The 20,791-nt window shown below is 35.9% G+C and overlaps 1 protein-coding gene across 7 annotated transcripts in view; it reads left to right on the top strand.

Moving 5' to 3' along the window:
• GTDC1 (glycosyltransferase like domain containing 1) overlaps nucleotides 1–20,791 on the top strand; it is a 437,921-nt gene that overhangs the window by 401,690 nt on the left and 15,440 nt on the right. For all 7 annotated transcript variants that reach the window (XM_056793819.1, XM_056793817.1, XM_056793818.1 and 4 more), the window contains one exon: nucleotides 2,255–2,364. In XM_056793819.1, coding sequence (XP_056649797.1) covers nucleotides 2,255–2,364 — 110 coding nt within the window. The remainder of the gene's footprint in view (nucleotides 1–2,254; nucleotides 2,365–20,791) is intronic.

Genomic DNA, 20,791 nt, shown 5'->3' with positions numbered 1-20,791 from the left:
CCTGTAATATACAGAATAGTTTTTGTCTTTTGCCCTGTGGATATTTTAAGTTGTAGCAGAGGAATTGCTTTATAAACTTTGTATTTTCTCCAGCATCAAAAGCAGTTCCTTGTAAGTGTAAGCATTTTCAAATTATAATAATAGCAATAGACATCTAGATAGCAAAGCACTTTATTTACATTTTCTTACTTACATATAACAATGCTGTGAGACTGGTCCTACAAACATTATTTTCCCTATTTTATCAGCTAAAAATGACAGGGCTAAGAGAAATAGAATCACTAAATTCCATTCTGTCTCTAACTATGTTTTCCTATGAATTTGCTCAGGATCATGAAGCTTTTAAACGCATAAATGAGATCGGGGTACAAGGATTGCTTCCCTCCAAGTCCCAGAATTTTTTCCATGGCCTTTTAGAAATAGATGTACCTTTGGCAAATCATCTGTATGCCTTTTAAGAAAGAATAATGTATTTTTAAGTGATAAATGTAGCCAACATAGCCCCTTGGCAAGTCCCTTACCTTCTTAATGTCCTCAAGCAACTCTATAAGTCTCTCAGTCACAGAGCTGGCCCGTATCTGCATTGGTAGAGTTCCTCACACAGCCCATACCAAAAAGATGATAGGTCTATTAAAAAATCAGATTAAAATTAAAATAAATAAATGCAGTAATTATTTGATTCATGTGCCTGAGGTACATATACCATATATTTTCTGAGTCCTTTAAGTCATTGTTCATGTTTAATATGACAGTGTTTATGAGAAGCGTCCAAAAAAACCACCCAAGTGAATATAGTCATAAAGAGGGATGGCATTGTTACCACTGCATTCTTGTTATTGTTTGAGATTAAAACAGGCCTGGTTCTTTTTATGGAGCAATGGCTATGATTCTGCTTTGAGGGGTTACTGCTTAAAATAATATGATTCCATAAGACCTCATAATCCCAGAATATTATAAATGTGATTTCAGATGTTAATTAGTAGATACATTTGTTTTAATTCATGACACCAAAAATATTGACTAAATTATAAATTAACACATTTAGGGTTGCAGATGTCATTTTTCCTAAGATTTCCTGAATGACACAATTTTCATATCTCAGAGTGGTTTGATCAACTTGCAGATTTGTTCTCTGTCATTAGCATGGGAAGGAGAAGATGCCATTGGCAATAGATCCTCTATTTTATTATACAATAAAAGGGAAAGTAGAAAATCCAAATAAATTAAAAAACAAATATTTTAAAGACATCTGGCCAACATCTGTCTGAAATAAGATAATTTAAAACAGTGTAATTAAGCACAAGAAATACTGTAATATTCACACCTTGGAATGTAGAAAATAACTCATTCCATTTTAATTTGATTTACTGAATTAGAGAAACTTTTATTCGTTTGCATGTCCTTTAACCTCTCATTCTGTCATTACATGAAGACAGACAAGTAGCTAACATTTTTTAAAAAACAGATCCAATGTTTTGGCGATTGCTACAGGAAGGAATTATTTTTATTCAAATCTTTTAATATGTTTAATATGAGATTTTTGCCGAGTTTGTAAGTATATGCAGACTTTAGAGTCTATTTTTTAAAAGTATTTAAGACCCTCCAATTAACAACTTAAAAGCCCAAGGCCAGGAGGGGGTGGGAGGTGGGAGAAACTCACAAATTTATTTTTTGCCTCATCCAGTGTACTAAGGAATCAGATGCCTTCTATAACTAAAATACCTATTTACAGAATTATACTTCTGTACTTTTTGTTCTTTCTATCCAAAACAGTACTTGTTGATTGTGTTGCCTCCGCAGAAGAGAATTAAGAATTAGGAAGATTAAAAAATATCTTTTGTCTGTTTCCATACCATTGTAGAAATGATGATGATGATGATGCCTAGAATGATCTTTTTTTTTTTTAATCCCTGCCTAGTCTGAAGAGACATCCATTCAGAGAAATGGAAGGCATATTTATCTTTCTGTAATTTGACCTTTTTAATTTGAAAGGGTAAAACATTTGTCTACGAAAGAAAAAGCAAGAAAAGGCCTTAAAACTTCAGTATCAGTAGGTTTGCATCATGAGTGATAGGTCTGTAGAGGTTAATAAAAAACAATTCTTATTGATGGCATAATGTAAGGACAGAGGGATAAACTTGCCAGTCTCCCATTTGCCAAAATAATACTAGAAGGATACTGTGGTAAGCAAAATACTTCTTTCTAATATATGTACTAAGATAATACAATGTGCATTATATGTATTTGTTTCTAGGGAACATGATAAGGATCCAGAAAGCTTTTTTAGGTCATTACTGCGACTTCAAGAGGCAGGCTTAAGTTTCCACGTATCCGTTCTTGGAGAAACCTTTACGGAGGTCCCAGGTATCTCTTTTGAATCCTCTCATTTCGCTTTCTATCCATGTCATATGCTCTTCAACTTGGGTATTAATTTTATTGATTCCTTTTGTCAGGATAATCAAGATGAGCAAAAGATTATACAGTAAAATTAAAGCTTGATTCAATTAAGAGAACTCTTAAGTAAGCATTCCTTGATTTAACTTGAAAGCATGAAGTTACCTCTTTTATCAAATATAGTTTGTACAATACATCCTTGTTGTAAATAAAATATGTGGCCCTAGGCATCTTAGCAGTTATGGGAATTGGGAATCCATAATTGGATATAGAACCTTTCACCTTTGGGTTACTGGTTTGAATTCTGCCCCCATCCATAATGACTAAAATGTCTTACCATCTGTTTAGTGGCCTGTGTGAAAAGATTTTGCCATTTCCCTTGTAATTTGGAGTGGACAGCAGGTCCCTCTCACAGCTGGCACTAGTCACTGCCTTTTTCGCTGATCTTAAAAATGCACTCAATGAGAGCTAATGGTAGCATTAGAGAAGTTATTTAGACCATTAAAGTAACTGGACACTTTCAGTGCTACCATCTTCACTTTGCATCCATATTAGCACTCGTATATATTCTCTAATGTTGGTATTATTATCAAATTATTCATTACATTCAGGAAACATTTATCAAGCTCTTGCTGTATTTTGCACTGTGCTAATTCTTGAGTGAGATACAAAGTTAGATAAATACAATGTTTACCCTCATAGAGTTGATTGCCAAGGAGCGGGATAGGATCAAAATAATACATAGTCAAGGCTTTAGAGGAGTATCAACAAAGTGCTAATTAAAACCTGCAAAAAACAAATAAAAATAAAGCTTATTCCTGAAGGGAGGAAGCAACCAAGTCTGATGTAGCATTAGAATTAAACTAGTAATTCAGCAGGCAAAGAAAAGGAGTAAGAACATTCCAGACAGAAGGAATAGCTCAAGTGAAGGAAGATAATTATGGAAGACCAGAATCTCTGAAGACTGCATTCGAGAGTAATGCACAAAATAGAGGAAGGATACTTTTCAGCTGCATCACAAAGGAAAAGTCACTGTCTCTGTGCCACAGTTTCTTCTTCTATAAAATAGAGATCATGACAGCGGAGGCTTTTACCATGCAGAATTACTGAAATAACGAAAGGGCATGATATAAATAGAAAACACCGATGACACTAATGATGATGATGGTGATAGTATTGTCATCCAAGGTGACTTGTGTACAAGAAGTGATAAAAAGCTCCATCAGAGAGACGGAGAGCCAGAAAAGGAGTGAAAAGTCATGTAGTGAGGGACAACAGAGAGACAACCAAGACAAACCCAGTGACCCCAAAATGCCGGGAGATCCAAGTCTTTTTGGAAAGATCATCTCCAGCCTGTTTAGTTGATCTTCTGCAGAGGATACACGGGAAAGAATCACATAGGGTGAGAAGCTTTAGGACTGATTAGGATCAGCATTGTTGGAGAGAGGATTTACATCAATGGATATATTAAATATCAAAGTATTAGCATATGTAAAATCCTATTCCTTTTTAAAATTATTTTGAGACTAGCCAAGCCGGGGTCATTTTTGCTCCACACATAATCTGGCAAGGAAGATGTATTATGACAACCGTGCTTTCTTTTTTCCTATAACTGATACAAGTCTAAATGTGCACAGATGAAATTGGTACGCTTGCAAATGGGTTTAAAAAGATCTCACAGAAACAGGAAAAATGTTTTTAGTTTTGAGTTTGCTGACACTAATTAAATAAGAATTTACTAAATTTGCTTTATAAACGTGAAAGGGGCAGCTAGGTAATACAGTGGATAGAGCGCCAGGCCTGGAGTTAGGAGGACCAGGGCTCAACTCTTCACTCAGATTCCTAGTGGTGTGACCCTGGACAAGTCACTTAACTTTGATTGCCTAACCCTTATTGCTCATCTAACTTAGAAACTATACTTTGAAGGTAGGGGTTTAAAACAAACAAGCAAACGTAGGATTACGCGTCCAGAGCTGGAAGAGTCACCTCAGGGACTCATCCGATAACTGTGGAACCTGAGGGACAAAGTAGTTAAGTGATGTACCCAAGGTCACCTATGTGACATAAATATAGTTAATTTGTAAAAAAGGGTATTAGTAGTTGTACTATTCCCCATGAATAAATGCATTATAAACCTTAAAATGTCATATAAATCTGTCATTGTTATGATTATTATTAGAAGTACTGTTGTTTTGGCATTTCCTTCATTTGGGGGGGGGGGCAGATACAGAAGACTTAAGACAGAAACTTACCTTTCAATTATATTTAGGGTTTATACCAACTGAGTTTGCTGCCCCAGTTGCTATTCTTTAACTCCAAATCTAGTTAGGTTTGCTTCATAACTTTTTAAAAACCATATTATTACTTAAAATTTTCTGTATAGTTTGTGGTTTCCAACTTTTTAGAGCATGAAAATAATGTAAATGTTATATCTAGAAACTTTCTCCTGAAAAGCTTTTACCATGCTTTCTGGTGGTAATTTATAGATTCATAGCTGTAAAACTTGTCACTTTATATGAATGAGTCCCAAAGAGAGTGACTTACCCAAGGTAAAGTAATAGTCCAAAATTTCATAGAACAAATTTTTTTATCATTTCCCAATTAACAGAGGATCTCCCCTACCCCAGATTTAATCTTTTTCTAGGTCAAAAGCAGAGCATCCATGTCTATTAAATGCCTATTAGAGGACAAGTGCAGGTAGATGGAAAATGAGGAATTTTATAAAACATGAGAACTGAAGACAAGTGTAAGGTCTATTTTTTTTAACCCAATATTTTCCTAACCTTTTTTTTATTTAAATGATCCCTGTTCAGTTATATTAACCCAGTCATCCCTTGTTCTCTTAATTTTCAGTTCCTCAGAATATAGCACCTACACCTTACTCCCTCACATTGCCCCCAACATCAAAGAAAATGTTCCACTTAGCCAAATTCTTGTCTTAATCTATGAAAATCATCATTGTCATTACCATCACCATCATTACTTTTATATAGCATTTTAAGGTTTGCAAAGTGCTTTATAAATACTATCTCATACTACCCTGGGAGATAGGTGCTATTATTATCCCTATTTTAGATTTAAGGAATCTGAGGAAGATAGAGGGTAAATGATTTTAGAATTGTTTAGCTAAAGTAGAAACTAAGAACTGTTAGTTTGGATACCTTTTTCTAGATTTTAAATGGAAAGTAGGCATTTCACAGGATTCTTAGTGTCCAATAATGTCTTACACATTTCCAAAAAGACACATCCAATCTCTTCTTTCCCTGTAGAATTTGAGCAGGATGCAAAAATCTCCTTTTGATCCCTTGGCCTCTGTGAAAATGAAATTCATTATTCTTTTGCCAACATAAATCTACTCAGTGTTCTTCCAGAAGTTTGTACAGGCCAACACCTTTGGACTCAGAGGTTCCCCTGTTGGTGGTGTTCCTGAATGTATGTGTATGGGAAGGGAGCTAAAAAGATTTATTCTTGATGGTACAGAAAAATTTAAGTCATTGTACTATATCAAATATCCATCAAACTTCAGTTTGTATTTGAAATGCAAATTCTGTAGCACCCTCAGTGCAAATATTTTAGTTCTCACCGGTTCCCACTGGTTCCCATGACCAGGTCACATTAATGGTCTTAACCATGAACTGAAATGTTTACTTTTTTTTTTTCTTAAAAGCAACACCAAGTGCTTAACATCTGAAATCAATGGAATGTGCATTCCTAAGAATTTCCCACAAATGGTAGTTTTAGACAAAATATCCTTTTCCTTGAGTGGCCAAACTTTTATATTCTAGAGTCCTTTCCCTATTTTAGACATAGCAGAAGGAATGCAGCTCTCAGGACAATTAATGTTGTCATGAAAGGTTTCTGAGAAAATGAAAATCTGGGCCAGTATTTCTGCAGAAAGAAAATATTATTGTGTACCTTTAGTCTTAAGCTAAGAACATTATTTAAGCAGTTCCTTGTTTCTCTTTACTATCACAAAAGTAATCATTATTGTCATAATTATGTTTTTTTTTCCTTTTCTCAACTCTAGAGCAACTATTTTATAACTCTACAACTTTTCTCCTAAACAGATTTCCCAAATCTTTGAGACATTCTTTTTGTAATAAGATTCATCAGGCTACCTAGCTACGTGGTTTAAAGATGCACAGTTAGAGGACAATTTATAAGAATCTGAAAATATTCTATTGCAGGAATATTTTGCTATAGATCCTCAAAAATGGGAAATGGGTAAAAGAACAGATGTCGACACAGACTTACATTTCCTTAGGGTCTTATAAATCAGTCACCACAATGAGTAGACCAAAAGAACTTCAAAACTGCATCAGTCAGCAAATGTTCACTTTCTGTGCCAGACAGAGAGATATGACAACCAAAAATTTAGAAAGTAAACTCATTTGAAAATATTTTGAAGGTAAATGGAGGAAGAAGATGAGCAGAATTGCTTCATAAAACAAGGAACTGTACAGGTTAAAAAAAAGTATACAGAAAATTCAATGAGATACCCAGTTAAATCAACTCATTTTAAAAGCATTTAGGGATTAAGGAATACAGACAGAAGACATATAGGAAACACCTGTCAAGTTTGTCTAATACGAACTCTTTTTTTTTTTTTCTATCACAATATAGGGAGCCACCACATTCAGGTTCTTAACACTGCAATCCTTTAGGTGCTTGTGCAGTGAATTAGAAATGGCATTTAAGAAAAAAAAAACAAAGATGAGAAGAACCACTAAAATAGAACAGGTATACTCAGAGGAAGTTCATGCTGGAGGCAACACAATTTTGAGGGTCTTGAGGGATAAATTCTCAAGGTATCTAAAAGAGGGAAGGGCAGCAAAAGCTTGGGGAAAAAAATCTTGGACCTTATTATTACTGAAAAAAGGTAATTGAAAGAATAGCAATAACTATTGACCTACATACCTACTTTCCCATCATTATACAAATTTTGTGAGAATAATCTACATACTATTCAAGACCATTTTTGATGATTATATGGAAGGGAATTGCCAGGATTTAATAATAATAAGTAATAATCTGTATCATACCATATCTGTACAATAGCAATTGCCTAAAAGTGGAAAATAAGTTAACATTCATTCTTCATTAGTTGTTAAATGTTTTAAAAAAAGATTTATCAGTAAACCTTAAAGATTCTCTTCAAATATTATTTATAGACAAAATTATTAATGAAAAAATATTGATGTTTTTAAAATAATATATTGTTTGGGTAGAAGATTGGGGTCACTAATAGCACTGCACAATCTCTCAAAAACAGCTCTCTTATCTTCAATTTTAGGTCCAGTTCATTGTCCATATGCATTGCTGCCCCAGATATATGCACTAATGGATCTTTTTAAATGAGTTTTTCATTGTTATCTCTTATAATCTAGACATAGACATTCTTCACCTGGTTTTTCCTGTGTGTATAATTAGACTTTATTCTTTTAGGTGATTATACATCTTCGGTAAAAGATTCTATAATATTCTAGGGCTTAATGTATTTATAGTACAATGGCATCTTCAAAAAAGAATAGGAGGATCTCCCCTTCTATAGAGAATCCCTCCACTATTTTGACTCTGCTGAACAAACTCAAAGATGATGATAAACATATGTGATGAACACACATCTTTCTGTTTTATGCCACTCTTCATAGTAATGATCAAGGAACAATTAGACAAGGTTTCCCCATTGGTACATTTCTCAGAGTAGCTTATATCATTTTGATTTATGCATAAGACATTTTGTTGGAGAAGAGCCTTGAAAGCAGCATTTTGCTCTGTTAAATTAAATGTGTTTTTTTTTATAATCAACAAGTAGTAAACATTGCACTCTTACTTTTTCTATGTCTTATAGTCAGTTGTATAAATATATGTGGATTTGCAGAATACTACTTGCAAAGGCCTAGCTACTCTTTTCTCATACCCTTTTAAAGCATTCTGTGGATGTATATATAGGCTCTTCTCATAAAAATAAGAAATTATGTAGTTGTTCAATGATTACTGATATTTTCTTGGTTATTTTTTTTTTTAGTAACAATAAGATCTAAGGTTTTTTCTCAGACTTTGACATCTTCCTTTTAAGTTTCCTTGAAAATTTATCCCTTAGGACCTTCAAAATTGTATTGTCTACAGTCCAAATTTCATCTGCATTTACTGATCCAGTCCAGGTTCTCTTTTCAACCTTATCTTTTTTAGTGCTATTTCTACTACCTCATGTAGCACCTAAGGAACTTTAATGTTCTAAATAGTCTAATTTAATATTCTAATGGTCTAAGTGCTGTGGCTCCACTATAACTTAGACAAATAAATGTTTTGTTATAAAAACCTGACAGATCACGTACATTTTTCAGTTGTTTGTTGTCTTCTATGTAGCTATGCAGCTTGCAATGCTACCTTGGTTTGGTTTAAGGATAATTCACATTAAGCATGGTTTATCTTAAAGATAATTCACATTAAGTATATCCAGTAACCCTTGGATCTTTTTCATGTAAACAGCTATCTAGCCAAAACTTTCCCATCTTGCACATATGACAATCATTTTTAAACCCTTTTAAAACCATTTTACTACTAATCTGCAAATTTTTTAGATTCAGCCCAATATTATTCTGGGTGTTTTGGTTTTTTTTTATCTTGATGTGATCCTCTGCGTTAGCTACTCTTTTCAGCTTTGGGCTGTCTAGTATTTTGATAAGCATGCCATCTTTACTTTTATCCAACTAATTGATTATCAGAGACAAGCATGAGTATCTGGGATACTCTCCTCACCAGAGGCCTTCTTCTAAATTGACATTGAAACTATTGGTGAATACTTTTTGGGTCTGACCCTTCAACCCTTTCTGAATCCATCTTCCTGTCTAGCCCACATCTCTCCATTATTTCCACAATAATAGCATGAAAGACTCAGTCAATGCTTTGCTAAAATCTAGGTATTATATTCTCTTGATCTGCCAAAATAGTTATCAGGCAAAGAAAAAAAGAAAATATATCAAGTTTGGCATAATCTGGTTTTAGTGAAGCCACTCTGCTTCCTTGTTTTTAATAATACTTTCTAGAATTTTGCCAGGGATAGAAATCAGATTCATTTGTCTCTAGTTCATAAAACTTACTCTCTTCCCTTTAAAAAAAATATGTAATAGCCTTTCTCTAAACCACTTTCATTCTCTATAGTCTTTCAAAGGTCATGGACAAAAATCACAACCTGACAGCTTTTAAAATTAAATTTGATTTTTTTAATTAACAGAAATCCATTTTCTTTATTTCCTACACCACCTCCTCCCACCATGAAAAAAGAAAAGAACTCCTTTTTTATCAATATGCATAGTCAAGAGAAACAAATCTCCTTAACTGACCACATTCAAAATATATGCCTCATTCTATATATTTAACCCTTCACTTCTCTGTTAAGAGACAGATCACATGTTTTATCATCAGTCCCGGAACTATGGTTGGTCATTGCATTGGTCAGAGTTCCTATGCCTTTCACAGTTTTTTGTCTTTACAAAATTGTTATTGTATAAATTGTTCTCCTGGTTGTACTCATTTTACTCAATATTAGTTCATGTCAGTCTGCAGGTTCCTCTCAAATCATTCTTCTCATCATTTTTCATAGACAATAGAATTCCATTAAATTCATATACTTAAATTTGTTCAGTCGTTCCCATATTGATGGGTGCTCCCTTAGTTTCCAATCCTTTGCTGCTACAAAAAGAGCTGCAATAAAAAATGTTTTGGTACATATGGATCCTTTTTTTTTCTTTCTTTGATGTCTTTGGGATATAGGCCTAGTAGCAGTATCTCTAGATCAAAGAGTATGGCAAAGTTTAGTCATTTGTGGGGCATAGTTCCAAAATGCCTTCTACAATGGCTAACCCAGTTCACAGCTCTACCAACAGTGCATTAAATGTGCCTTCTTTCCCACAGCCCTTCCAACATTTGTCATTTTCCTTTTGTTGTCAACTTTGACAATCTGATAATACCTGCCACTTCCCCCCCACCCCCATTCCTAGTATCCTGGAATGTATTTCATCTGGGTATGGCAATGTGAAATCTTTTAGGCAGATTGGGGCTTTCTTGCTATTCTTATCTATAGTATCAGTTTTCTAATACTCATTTTTATTCTTTCTCTTCTAGTCCAAAGGTCTTTCTTTCTGGCATAGAAAAAAGATGTAAAATAAGAATTGGACATTTTTATCTCTTCCACTCATTATTATGTCTTTTTTAAAACTTTAAAACAGAATGTGCAATTATGGATCTTTTATTGATAAAGAGATTTTATAAAATTTTCCTTCAATCTTATTTTGGGAGCTTAATCAATAACAACCATTTACTAAATATAGGTTATAGACTTGGCACTGTTTAAGGGGCTGTCATACAAAAATTTCAGATTTTGCTTAGATTTTTGATGAGGTCACACCACTCTCTTTGTTCTCCTGCTTTCCTGACCAACTTTTTTTAAATCTCCTTTGCATCCTTTTCCTCCCCCCATTCCCCTTAGTATGGTCATCTTACCCACAGTTTCTTTTCTCTCTCCATGCTATGATTTCTCCCTTAGAAACCTTATCCATACATATGTCTTCAACTATTACTTCAATGCAGATGATTCCTAAGTCCATATCTCTGACCTCAACCCTTCCCCAGAAGGATAATCAAATATTTCCAACTGCTAGCTGAATATATTCAACTTGGATGTAGTACTATAATATCAAACTTAGTTTGTACAAAATGTAATTAATCTTCCTCCCCAAACCCTACCCTACTCATAATTTATTTGGGTTCCTGTTATTACCATTGTCAGCCATTCAGACCCTAAACTTTATAATTAGCTTTCATAATTCCTTCTCTTTTATCCAGTACATCTAATCAATCATTTATCCCAGTTGGTTTTACTATGACAGTGTATTTTGAATCTATTCTATCTCAGATCTACATTATTTCTCCCTTGAGTATTAATAATGCCCTCTTCCTACTGAACTTCTCTACATTATCCCTCAGTCCCATTTTCTCCTGCCACTGTTTTACCTCTCTTGGTAATTTTAAACCTGAATTATATTCATCATTCGTATCTGTTTTCTAGATAGCTGGGTGGTACAATGGAGAGAACCTTGGCCTTGCCATCAGGAAAACCTGAGTTTGAACCCTGCCTCAGACATTTATTAGCTGTGTCACCCTGGGTAAGTCAGCCTCAGTTGTTAAATGGCAATAGTAATTGCACCTACCTCCCATGGTTGCTATGAGAATGAAATCAGATAATATTAGTAAAGTTCATTGTAAAACAATAATAATTAGCATATGTTATAATAGAAGCTCATTAAAGTGCTATCTTTAAAAAATAAAACCCTAACCTTCCATCTTGGAATCAGTACTAAGTATTGGTTCTAAGGCAGAAGAGTGACAAGGGCACTGTGCTGAGTGCTTTTAAAATATTATTTCATTTGATCCTGACAGCACAAACCTGGGAGGTAGGTGCTATTATTATCTCCATTTTACAGATGAGGGAACTGAGGCAATAGAGAGGTTAAGTGACTTGCTCAGGGTCAAACATTGAGTGTCTGAGACTAGAATTTAACTGTATATTATTATTTATATTATTATATTTATATTTCTAGGAGGGAAACCATTTGTATACATAGAAGTAAACACAGAGTAAATACAAGTTAACTGTGAGCCAAGGGTACTAGCAGGATCAGGAAAGACCTCTTCTAGGTCTAGGGATTCTCAGAGGGGCAATTGGAGAGAGAGAGCGCATTCTAGAAAGGGGGGACAGCCTCTGCAGGAGAATGGAAACAAAATTGGAATATCTTGTGGCACATACATATGAAATCACCATTTTAGTGACTGGGTTGACGGATATTCCTGCAGTTTCCAATTCTTTGCCATTACAAGAAAAGATGCTATTAATATTTTTGTATAAATGAATTCTTTTCTTCTTTCTTTCATCTCTTCTACCTTGTAGAAGTTTTGCTGGGTCAAAAGATATGCACAATTTCAAGACATTTCAGTAAAAAGTACCATCCCAATAAATTTTAGTGCTATCTGTGAAGTCAAATTTGCCTTATTTCATTAATGTCAACTTTGCTACTTATTATTTGTTTTTGTGCATATGTATGCACCATATAATATCCATGTATGCCCAAATTAGATAATAAATAGCAAACCAGAGAAACAAATGAAAAGCAGCAAATGTGAACTCACATATAGCAATGAAATTTTAGACATACACAATACTTATTTTTTATACATATACTCACACTTATGTATGTATGTATGTATGTATACATACTTACATTGTGGTGGTGGTTGTTCAGTCATTCAATCATATCTTGACTATGATCTCATGGACCATAATACGCCAAGCCTTCTGGCTTTCACCATGAAGGGCTCCTCTTCCAGAAGAACATCTTTTAGCTTTTTAATACTGTCCAGGGGGTTTTCTCAGCAACAATACTAGAGTGGTTTGCCATTTCCTTCCCTAGTGGATCAACTTTTGTCAGAAGTCTCCACACAGGCTCCCCTGCCACAATAAAGCAGTGATCTAGGGAAGGATATACATACAGTCATATTTATATACATGTGTGGGTACATATAACTGTGTACATATGTGTATATGTATATACTTACAGATATATTTGAAGGCAAGTCAAAACATCACCCCATTATGTCATGAGTCCTCTTTGAACAACAGAAGACCAACAACACACATATCTCAGAAAAGAGAGTCATTAAATTTCTGTGTGGGCAGATTTTTCCTGTCTTCTCCCATTTCAGTTTAAAGTCCTCTTGATTAGATTTTCAAGATTACAGACAATTTTTTTTTTTAACCAGCCTTTGTCAGGTATACTTTTCTGTTGTTTTTCACTTGTGTCCAATTCTTCATGACTCCTTTTGGACTTTTCCTGACAAAGCCACTGGAGTGGTTTGCCATTTCCTACTTCCACTCAACTGAAGCAGACAGGAATAAGCGACCTGGCCAGGGTCACACAGCTAAGAAGTATCTGAGGTCAAATTTGAACCCAGGAAGATGAGTCTTCCTAACTCCAGGTCCAGCACCACTGAACCTCCTAGCTTCATTTCAGGCCAAAAGCCCATCCCTTTATATTCTTTTTTTTTTTAATTTTTATTTGGTCATTTCCAAACATTATTCATTGGAAACAAAGATCATTTTCTTTTCTTCCCTCCCCTCCCTCCCACCACCTCTCCCATAGCCCATGCGCAATTCCACTGGGTATCACATGTGTTCTTGATTCGAACCCATTTCCATGTTGTAGGTATTTGCATTAGAGTATTCGTTTAGAGTCTCTCCTCAGTCATATCCCCTCCACCCCTGTAGTCAAGCAGTTGCTTTTCATCGGTGTTTATACTCCCACAGTTTATCTTCTGCTTGTGGATAGTGTTTTTTAGATCCCTGCAGATTGTTCAGGGACATTGCATTGACACTAATGGAGAAGTCCATTACGTTCGATTATACCACAGTGTATCAGTCTCTGTGTACGATGTTTTCCTGGTTCTGCTCCTTTCGCTCTGCATCACTTCCTGGAGGTTGCTCAGTCTCCATGGAATTCCTCCACTTTATTATTCCTTATAGCACAATAGTATTCCATCACCAACATATACCACAATTTGTTCAGCCATTCCCCAATTGAAGGGCATCCCCTCATTTTCCAATTTTTGGCCAACACAAAGAGTGCAGCTATGAATATTCTTGTACAAGTCTTTTTCTCCATTATCTCTTTGGGGTACAGACCCAGCAGTGCTATGGCTGGATCAAAGGGTAGATATTCTTTTGTCACCCTTTGGGCATAGTTCCAAATTGCCCTCCAGAATGGTTGGATCAGTTCACAACTCCACCAGCAATGAATTAGTGTCCCTACTTTGCCACATCCCCTCCAGCATTCATTACTTTCCATAGCTATTATATTTGCCAATCTGCTAGGTGTGAGGTGATACCTCAGAGTTGTTTTGATTTGCATCTCTCTGATTATAAGAGACGGTAGAACACTTTTTTCATGTGCTTATTAATAGTTTTGATTTCTTTGGCTGAGAACTGCCTGTTCATGTCCCTAGCCCATTTATCAATTGGAGAATGGCTTGATTTTTTGTACAATTGATTTAGCTCTTTGTAAATTTGAGTAATTAAACCTTTGTCAGATGTTTTTATGAAGATTGTTTCCCAATTTGTTGCTACCCTTCTGATTTTAGTTACATTGGTTTTGTTTGTACAAAAACTTTTTGATTTAATGTAGTCAAAAGTATCAATTTTACATTTTGTGACTCTTTCTATGTCTTGCTTGGTTTTAAAATCTTTCCCTTCCCAAATGTCTGACAGGTATACTATTCTGTGTTCACCTAATTTACTTATAGTTTCCTTCTTTATGTTCAAGTCATTCACCCATTCTGAATTTATCTTGGTTTAGGGTGTGAGGTGTTGAGCCAAACCTAATCTCTCCCACACTGTCTTCCAATTTACCCAGCAGTTTTTATCAAATAATGGATTTTTGTCCCAAAAGCTGGGGTCTTTGGGTTTGTCATAAACTGTCTTGCTGAGATCATTTACGCCAAGTCTATTCCACTGATCCTCCTTTCTGTCTCTTAGCCAGTACCAAATTGTTTTGATAACCACTGCTTTATAGTATAGTTTGAGATCTGGGACTGCAAGTCCTCCTTCCTTTGCATTTTCTTCATGATTTCCCTGGATATCCTTGATCTTTTGTTCTTCCAAATGAATTTAGTTATGGTTTTTTCTAATTCAGTAAAGAAGTTTTTTGGTAGTTCAATGGGTATGGCACTAAATAACCATCCCTTTATATTCTAAGTAATCTAAACCCCCAAATCCACATACAATTCTTGGATACTATCTTCTGAGCTAAATGTTTACTTCTGTAATGCTGAAAGAAAACTGTATCTTTGATCTCACAAAACAACTTTTATTCCAAGGAAAAACACCAGAGTTCCACTAGCCTGAAATTGACTATATCCTAAACCCAAATCTAGTCAGATTCAAAGGTCCCTCCTCGGTGTGGGATTGGTCCTTATATAGACCAATCCCAATCCCTTTCCCAGAAGTAGGGGGGTGGGGGTGGGAGGTGGTCCCTCCCTAACAATGGATTGATCCATTCAAGACCAATCCCACACCAGGAAGTAGAGGGGAAGGGACCCCTGGGGCATGCTGGGAGATGCAGTCCCCAGGCCACAATATTTTAAAAATCCACACTTCCCAAAACTACCTTTCTCAGCCTAATCTACTTCCTTCATCAGTGGTGATAAAATACCACATGTGTCCCTAAAAGCATCATTTTTATCATCTGGGATTTCATAATCCTCAGTAACATTTCCATCAGGTAATTTCATCATATCTGCTGAAATGGGTTCTGGTTATAAAGTCCCAGGAGGCTCTTTGTTACCTTCCAGGTTCATGACCTGGAAAGATGCTTAATTTTTCTGTTGTTCACAGCAAGCAGACAAATAAGTAACTCACCAGCCATCATTGTGCCTCTTTTACTCCTCTGATCATTATTGGATGACTTCTCACCTGTTGACACCATTCTCTGGAACACAAGAAGCAGCTTCCTCTCCCCTCAATATCTTTCTGAATCTGCAGCTTTCAGATCCATTGCGGTGCCAACTCTTCTCCTCCCTTCTCCTTCACCCAAAAATCCCTGATCGTTGCTGGTCCCCCCCCCCCCCCACCATCTTCAACTAGAAATGAGTCCTCTTCACCAACCATTCCTCCAGCACAGGATAAATAAGACACCGTTTTTTCCCCATTTAATTTTAAATTTTTTCCAGATTATATGTCAATATAATTTTTAATAATCATTTTCTTATACTTTGTGACCCACATTTCAATTAGATAGCTTTTCTCAAGAAGTTCATCAGGAAAGACAGATAGAAAAAGTGAGAAGCCATTTAAGATTGCAGATCAAGTTGACTGAGTTAATAATACCTTTGCCTTAGAGCCACCCAAACTGTTCCTGAAGGAACATCAGCAGTGATACTAGGTAATTTTCAATTTCATGTTCATGTTTGGAGTTATGAAAATAAAAAATGCAACTGCTAATTAGGGGCCCACATTACAATAAAGTAGAAATAGAGCAAACTTTCCCTGAAGTAGCTCAAATAATGTGACTCTTCCCCCAAGCCAATGCCAGTTAGAAAAGTGGAAATAAAACAAGGGAGTCTGCTGTAAATGGGTGAGGAAGACTTGTGCTCAGATACAAGTCCTGGACTGACACATGCTAACCCTATGACTCTGGGCAGACTCATTGGTAACCCTCTAAGTGCTAGGATGCATTTGTAAAGGGAGTCTCCTCCTGGGAAGTTTGCTACACCAGAGGTGTCAGACACCTAGCCCCTAGACCCCATGTGGCCACAATGCTGGAACCAGGTTAAAATATAATTGAGAAATATGCATCAATATAAATAAAATAAATAAACATTAGATAATGTTAAAGTGTGGTTTTCTAAGATAACATGAGGCTCCTGGGATCCTTATGTGGCTGTTTATCGGCCCCCATTTCCACCTGAGTTTTATGTCACTGCCCTACACCAGTTAAATCAGAGGTCATGTTCAAAAAACACCCCTTATTCCTAGACTCAATCTGGTCTGCTCCTCTAGGAAGCCAAGTTTGGTCCGTGGCCAGCAATTCCACTTTGAAAAGTTACTGTTCTCCTTGTAAAACAGTATGTTCTCAGTAGATGATACTATACTTGGACAGGTGGCAAAAGCCCTCCTGGAATTCTAGAAAACAGACTTTGTAAATACAAACTGGAGCCTCAGCATTGAAGAATAAAGCTTGTCTCTTAAGGAGTTTTCACTCTAACCACTTTCTCCCAACAAAATAGCTCTGACACTTATATAGCTGATGTATTTGTGGAAGAAGACTCAAGAGGGGGGAAAGAACTCCAAGTTCTTCTATTCTCCCTTGCAGGGAGGAGAAAGAGAAGTGTGTCCCTCCAGCCTTTTCACTCTCCCTTCTAGGATGAAGACCATATTGCATTCTTTACATACATACACAGGGTCTACAGAGTACTAGGTCCCAGCAGAATTCTCCTTGTCCTTTCAGAGTTGCTTTTAAAACAAGTTCCAGATTTCTTTGTCATTTTTTGATAGCTCTAGCGAAAACTGCCTATTTCTAAGAATGAGACCTAAATCAGAAATATAAAGAGGTTGATACATCATTGGAAAAAACCTCAGACAGTATCCTGCCCAATTGCTTAATTTTATAGATGTGGAAATGGAGACCAGAGAGATTATGTGGTTTACCTGAAGTTATACAATCAATCGGCAAGCATGCGCTAGGCATTAAGTATACTACTAAAAAGTTCTACTTCAAGGAACTTGGGTTCTAAAGAGAAACAGCAACTACATATATAATTGTATGCAGAATAAATAATAAATAACATATTTTGAGAAGAAATGTATAAAGAAATATCAAAATAATATAATTTTAGATGAAATTTAAAAAAATAAACAAAATGAATACAAAGCAGTTAAATATGAAGTAGTTTTAGAGGAAGAACTACCACCTGAGAAGATCAGAAAAGGCTTCCTTTAGAAAATGGTTTTTGCTATGCCTCCAAGAAAGAGGAATTCTTTGAGGAGCTGGAATGGGGCATTGACCAGTACAACTTGCACAGACATGAGAGATGGGGTGTCACGTGTAAAAGAAAGATGAGGCCACTTTATTTGGATCGCTTAGTGTGTGTGAGAAAGAGAGTGATAGCCTGTGAGAATGGAAAGATAAGTTAGGGCCTGTTGTGAAGGGTTGTAAAACCAAAACAGAGAACTTTACATTTTATCCTAAAAACAGTGTACGTGTGGGTATTCAGAATCAGAGGTGGGATGTAAACCCATCTTGTGACCACAAGGAGAAGGAAATGGCAAACCACTCTAGTATCTTTGGCAAGAAAACCCCAAAACGGGGTCACGAAGAGTTGGATGTGCCTGAACAACAGCTGCTAACGATGAGAGCAATGTTCGCCCATTCTTCCATGAACTCTCTCTCTTCCCCTTAGTTTCCTTATCTATAAATTGATGATACTAATACCGCCCAGGATTATTTTTGGGCTCAAATGAGAGAATGTATATAAAGTACTTTGCAAAAGACCCTCGACATGTCAGCTGTTGTCCTCCGTGTTCCCCAATATTCTACAGAAATTCTGAAATGCTTCTATTTGCATTTGAGTCTATAGCTTTTCAGAGGCCTGCTCTGCTTGCAATAACCCTGTTAACTTGCTATTCAGAAGCTGTTTCATTATTTTGCAATCATCCACCCTCCACACATATGATGCTCAAGAGGTCTGTTCTACAGCAAGCATGGTTTCTATGTAGTTGAGTGGCTGTTTCACTGCTCTTGCATTTTGGAAAGGCAAAAATATTCCTTTGATTCCACTCTCTACTGAAAGGAATTTTTGAGCAATTTATCATACTAAAAGTAATTATAAGACAGTCATTAGGGTGCCATGGAAAGAGCACAAGATTTTGGAGCCAGGAGGAGCTGAGTTCAAATTCTAACCCTGGCATTTATTGACATTTGAATAAGTCACTTATAACCTCTTCAGCCTCAGTTTTCTTTATTGTAAAATGAGGAGGATGTACAAGGTGACTCTATAATTCCTTCCAGCTCTTAAGTTTGATTCTATGTGAGACTAATTTAGGTCAGATAATTTAGACTACATAATAAATTTATAAAACTTATTTCAGCAGAATATGAAGAATGCTTCTTGGATTTGAAATTTAAATATTATAATTTTTCCCCAATTAGCCAGGATTTCTTTTTTCTCCCTTCTACTCTCTCCTAACCTACTTAAAAGTATTAAAATTATTTTTTTAATTTATTAATTAAATTATTAAAAAAGGAAGGGAACCCTCATAACCAATAAGATATATTTTTAGACATGGCCAATGTGGGAACTTATTTTATTTGACCATGCTTATTTGTTATGAGAATTCCAAATGTACCATTTGTCTGTCCTTAAATCATTTGAAAGCTTTGTGATTAAGTGGTTCTTTGATGTCTGGGGCTGACCTTGGGAGTGAAATGATCAAATTATACCTATGCCTGTGCAATAATAATTTATTGGGCCAGAGTGTCTAAAATGTCCTTATTAGCGATTGATTTCCTTGTATCATTTTTATCAGTTTTCAAAATTCCTCTATTTGAATACAAATATCCCTCTGAAAGAATATCTTTCTACTGTCCCAGTTAGGTTCACACTTAATTGAGAAGTTTTATAAAAGAAAAAAGGGAGAGAAGGTCATGGGGATACTGAAGGGAGTAGTGAAGAGGGTTTGAAAGACCAGGGTATGTTTTTAATTTTTGGACAGTTATAATTTTTTTTTGTTAGTGCAACTAACATGTATGTATGTATGTATGTATAATGTCGTGTCAGAATCAGAACACTGAGCTTAGAAATCGGGCTCTACTGTCTTATTATGTTGGACGAGTTATTAATCCCTTCTGGGATTCAGCTTCCTCACTGGTAAAATGAAGGGTTTGGGATAAGTGATCTTTAAACCTGCTTATTTGGTGTTCTGATAAAGAGCATTCCATCTCCATACTTTGTACAGAGAGACTCCTGTGACTGAAATCCTTTTGTACCTTATCTCAGCCTTTTAGTGTGCCTAGCTCCCTTCAAGAATAAGCCTTGGGGGCAGCTGGGTCTCTCAGTGGATTGAGAGCCAGGCCTAGAGACCGGAGGTCCTAGGTTCAAATCTGGCCTCAGGCACTTCCCAGCTGGGTGACCCTGGGCAAATCACTTGACGCCCATTGCCTCGCCCTTACCACTCTTTGGAGCCAATGCAGAGTATTGACACCAAGAGGGAAGGGAAGGGTTTAAAAAAAGAATAAGCCTTTCATCTCCTTAACTCTCTTCCAGTTGATCAGTTCTCTCCCTCACCCCCCCAAATGAGTTGACATTTACTTTGTGAAGCTAGTTCATAAGCAGCTAGATGGTATGGTAGATAGAGCTCTAGACCTGGAATCAGGAAAATTCATATTCTTGAGTTGAAATTCGGCCTCAGTTACTTGCTAGCTGTGTGGTTCTACATAAGTCACTTAACCCAATTTGCCTCAGTTTCCTCATTTATAAGACGATTTGGAGAAGAAAATGGCAAACCACTCCAGTATCTTTGTCAAGATAATGCCAAAGGATGGCACAAAGAGTCAGCTATGACTCAACAGTAAATTTATTTTTGTATGAAATCATGAATCCAGACCAAAAAAAAGGCAAAAAAATGGTTTTACTTATCTCTGTGCGAGTTGGAGGTTTGTTTGTTTTTGTCCACAGTGAAATATATATTCCTCAGGAAAAGGGACAGTTTCACTTTTTTAAAATACCTAAAGCATAGCATAATCTCTGACATTCAGCGAGCACTTACTAAACCTTCAAGATGAATACTAGC

Source organism: Monodelphis domestica, chromosome 4 (genome assembly GCF_027887165.1).
Source record: "Monodelphis domestica isolate mMonDom1 chromosome 4, mMonDom1.pri, whole genome shotgun sequence".
NCBI classification, from domain to species: domain Eukaryota; kingdom Metazoa; phylum Chordata; class Mammalia; order Didelphimorphia; family Didelphidae; genus Monodelphis; species Monodelphis domestica.
This window is presented reverse-complemented; position numbering and strand designations above follow the sequence as displayed.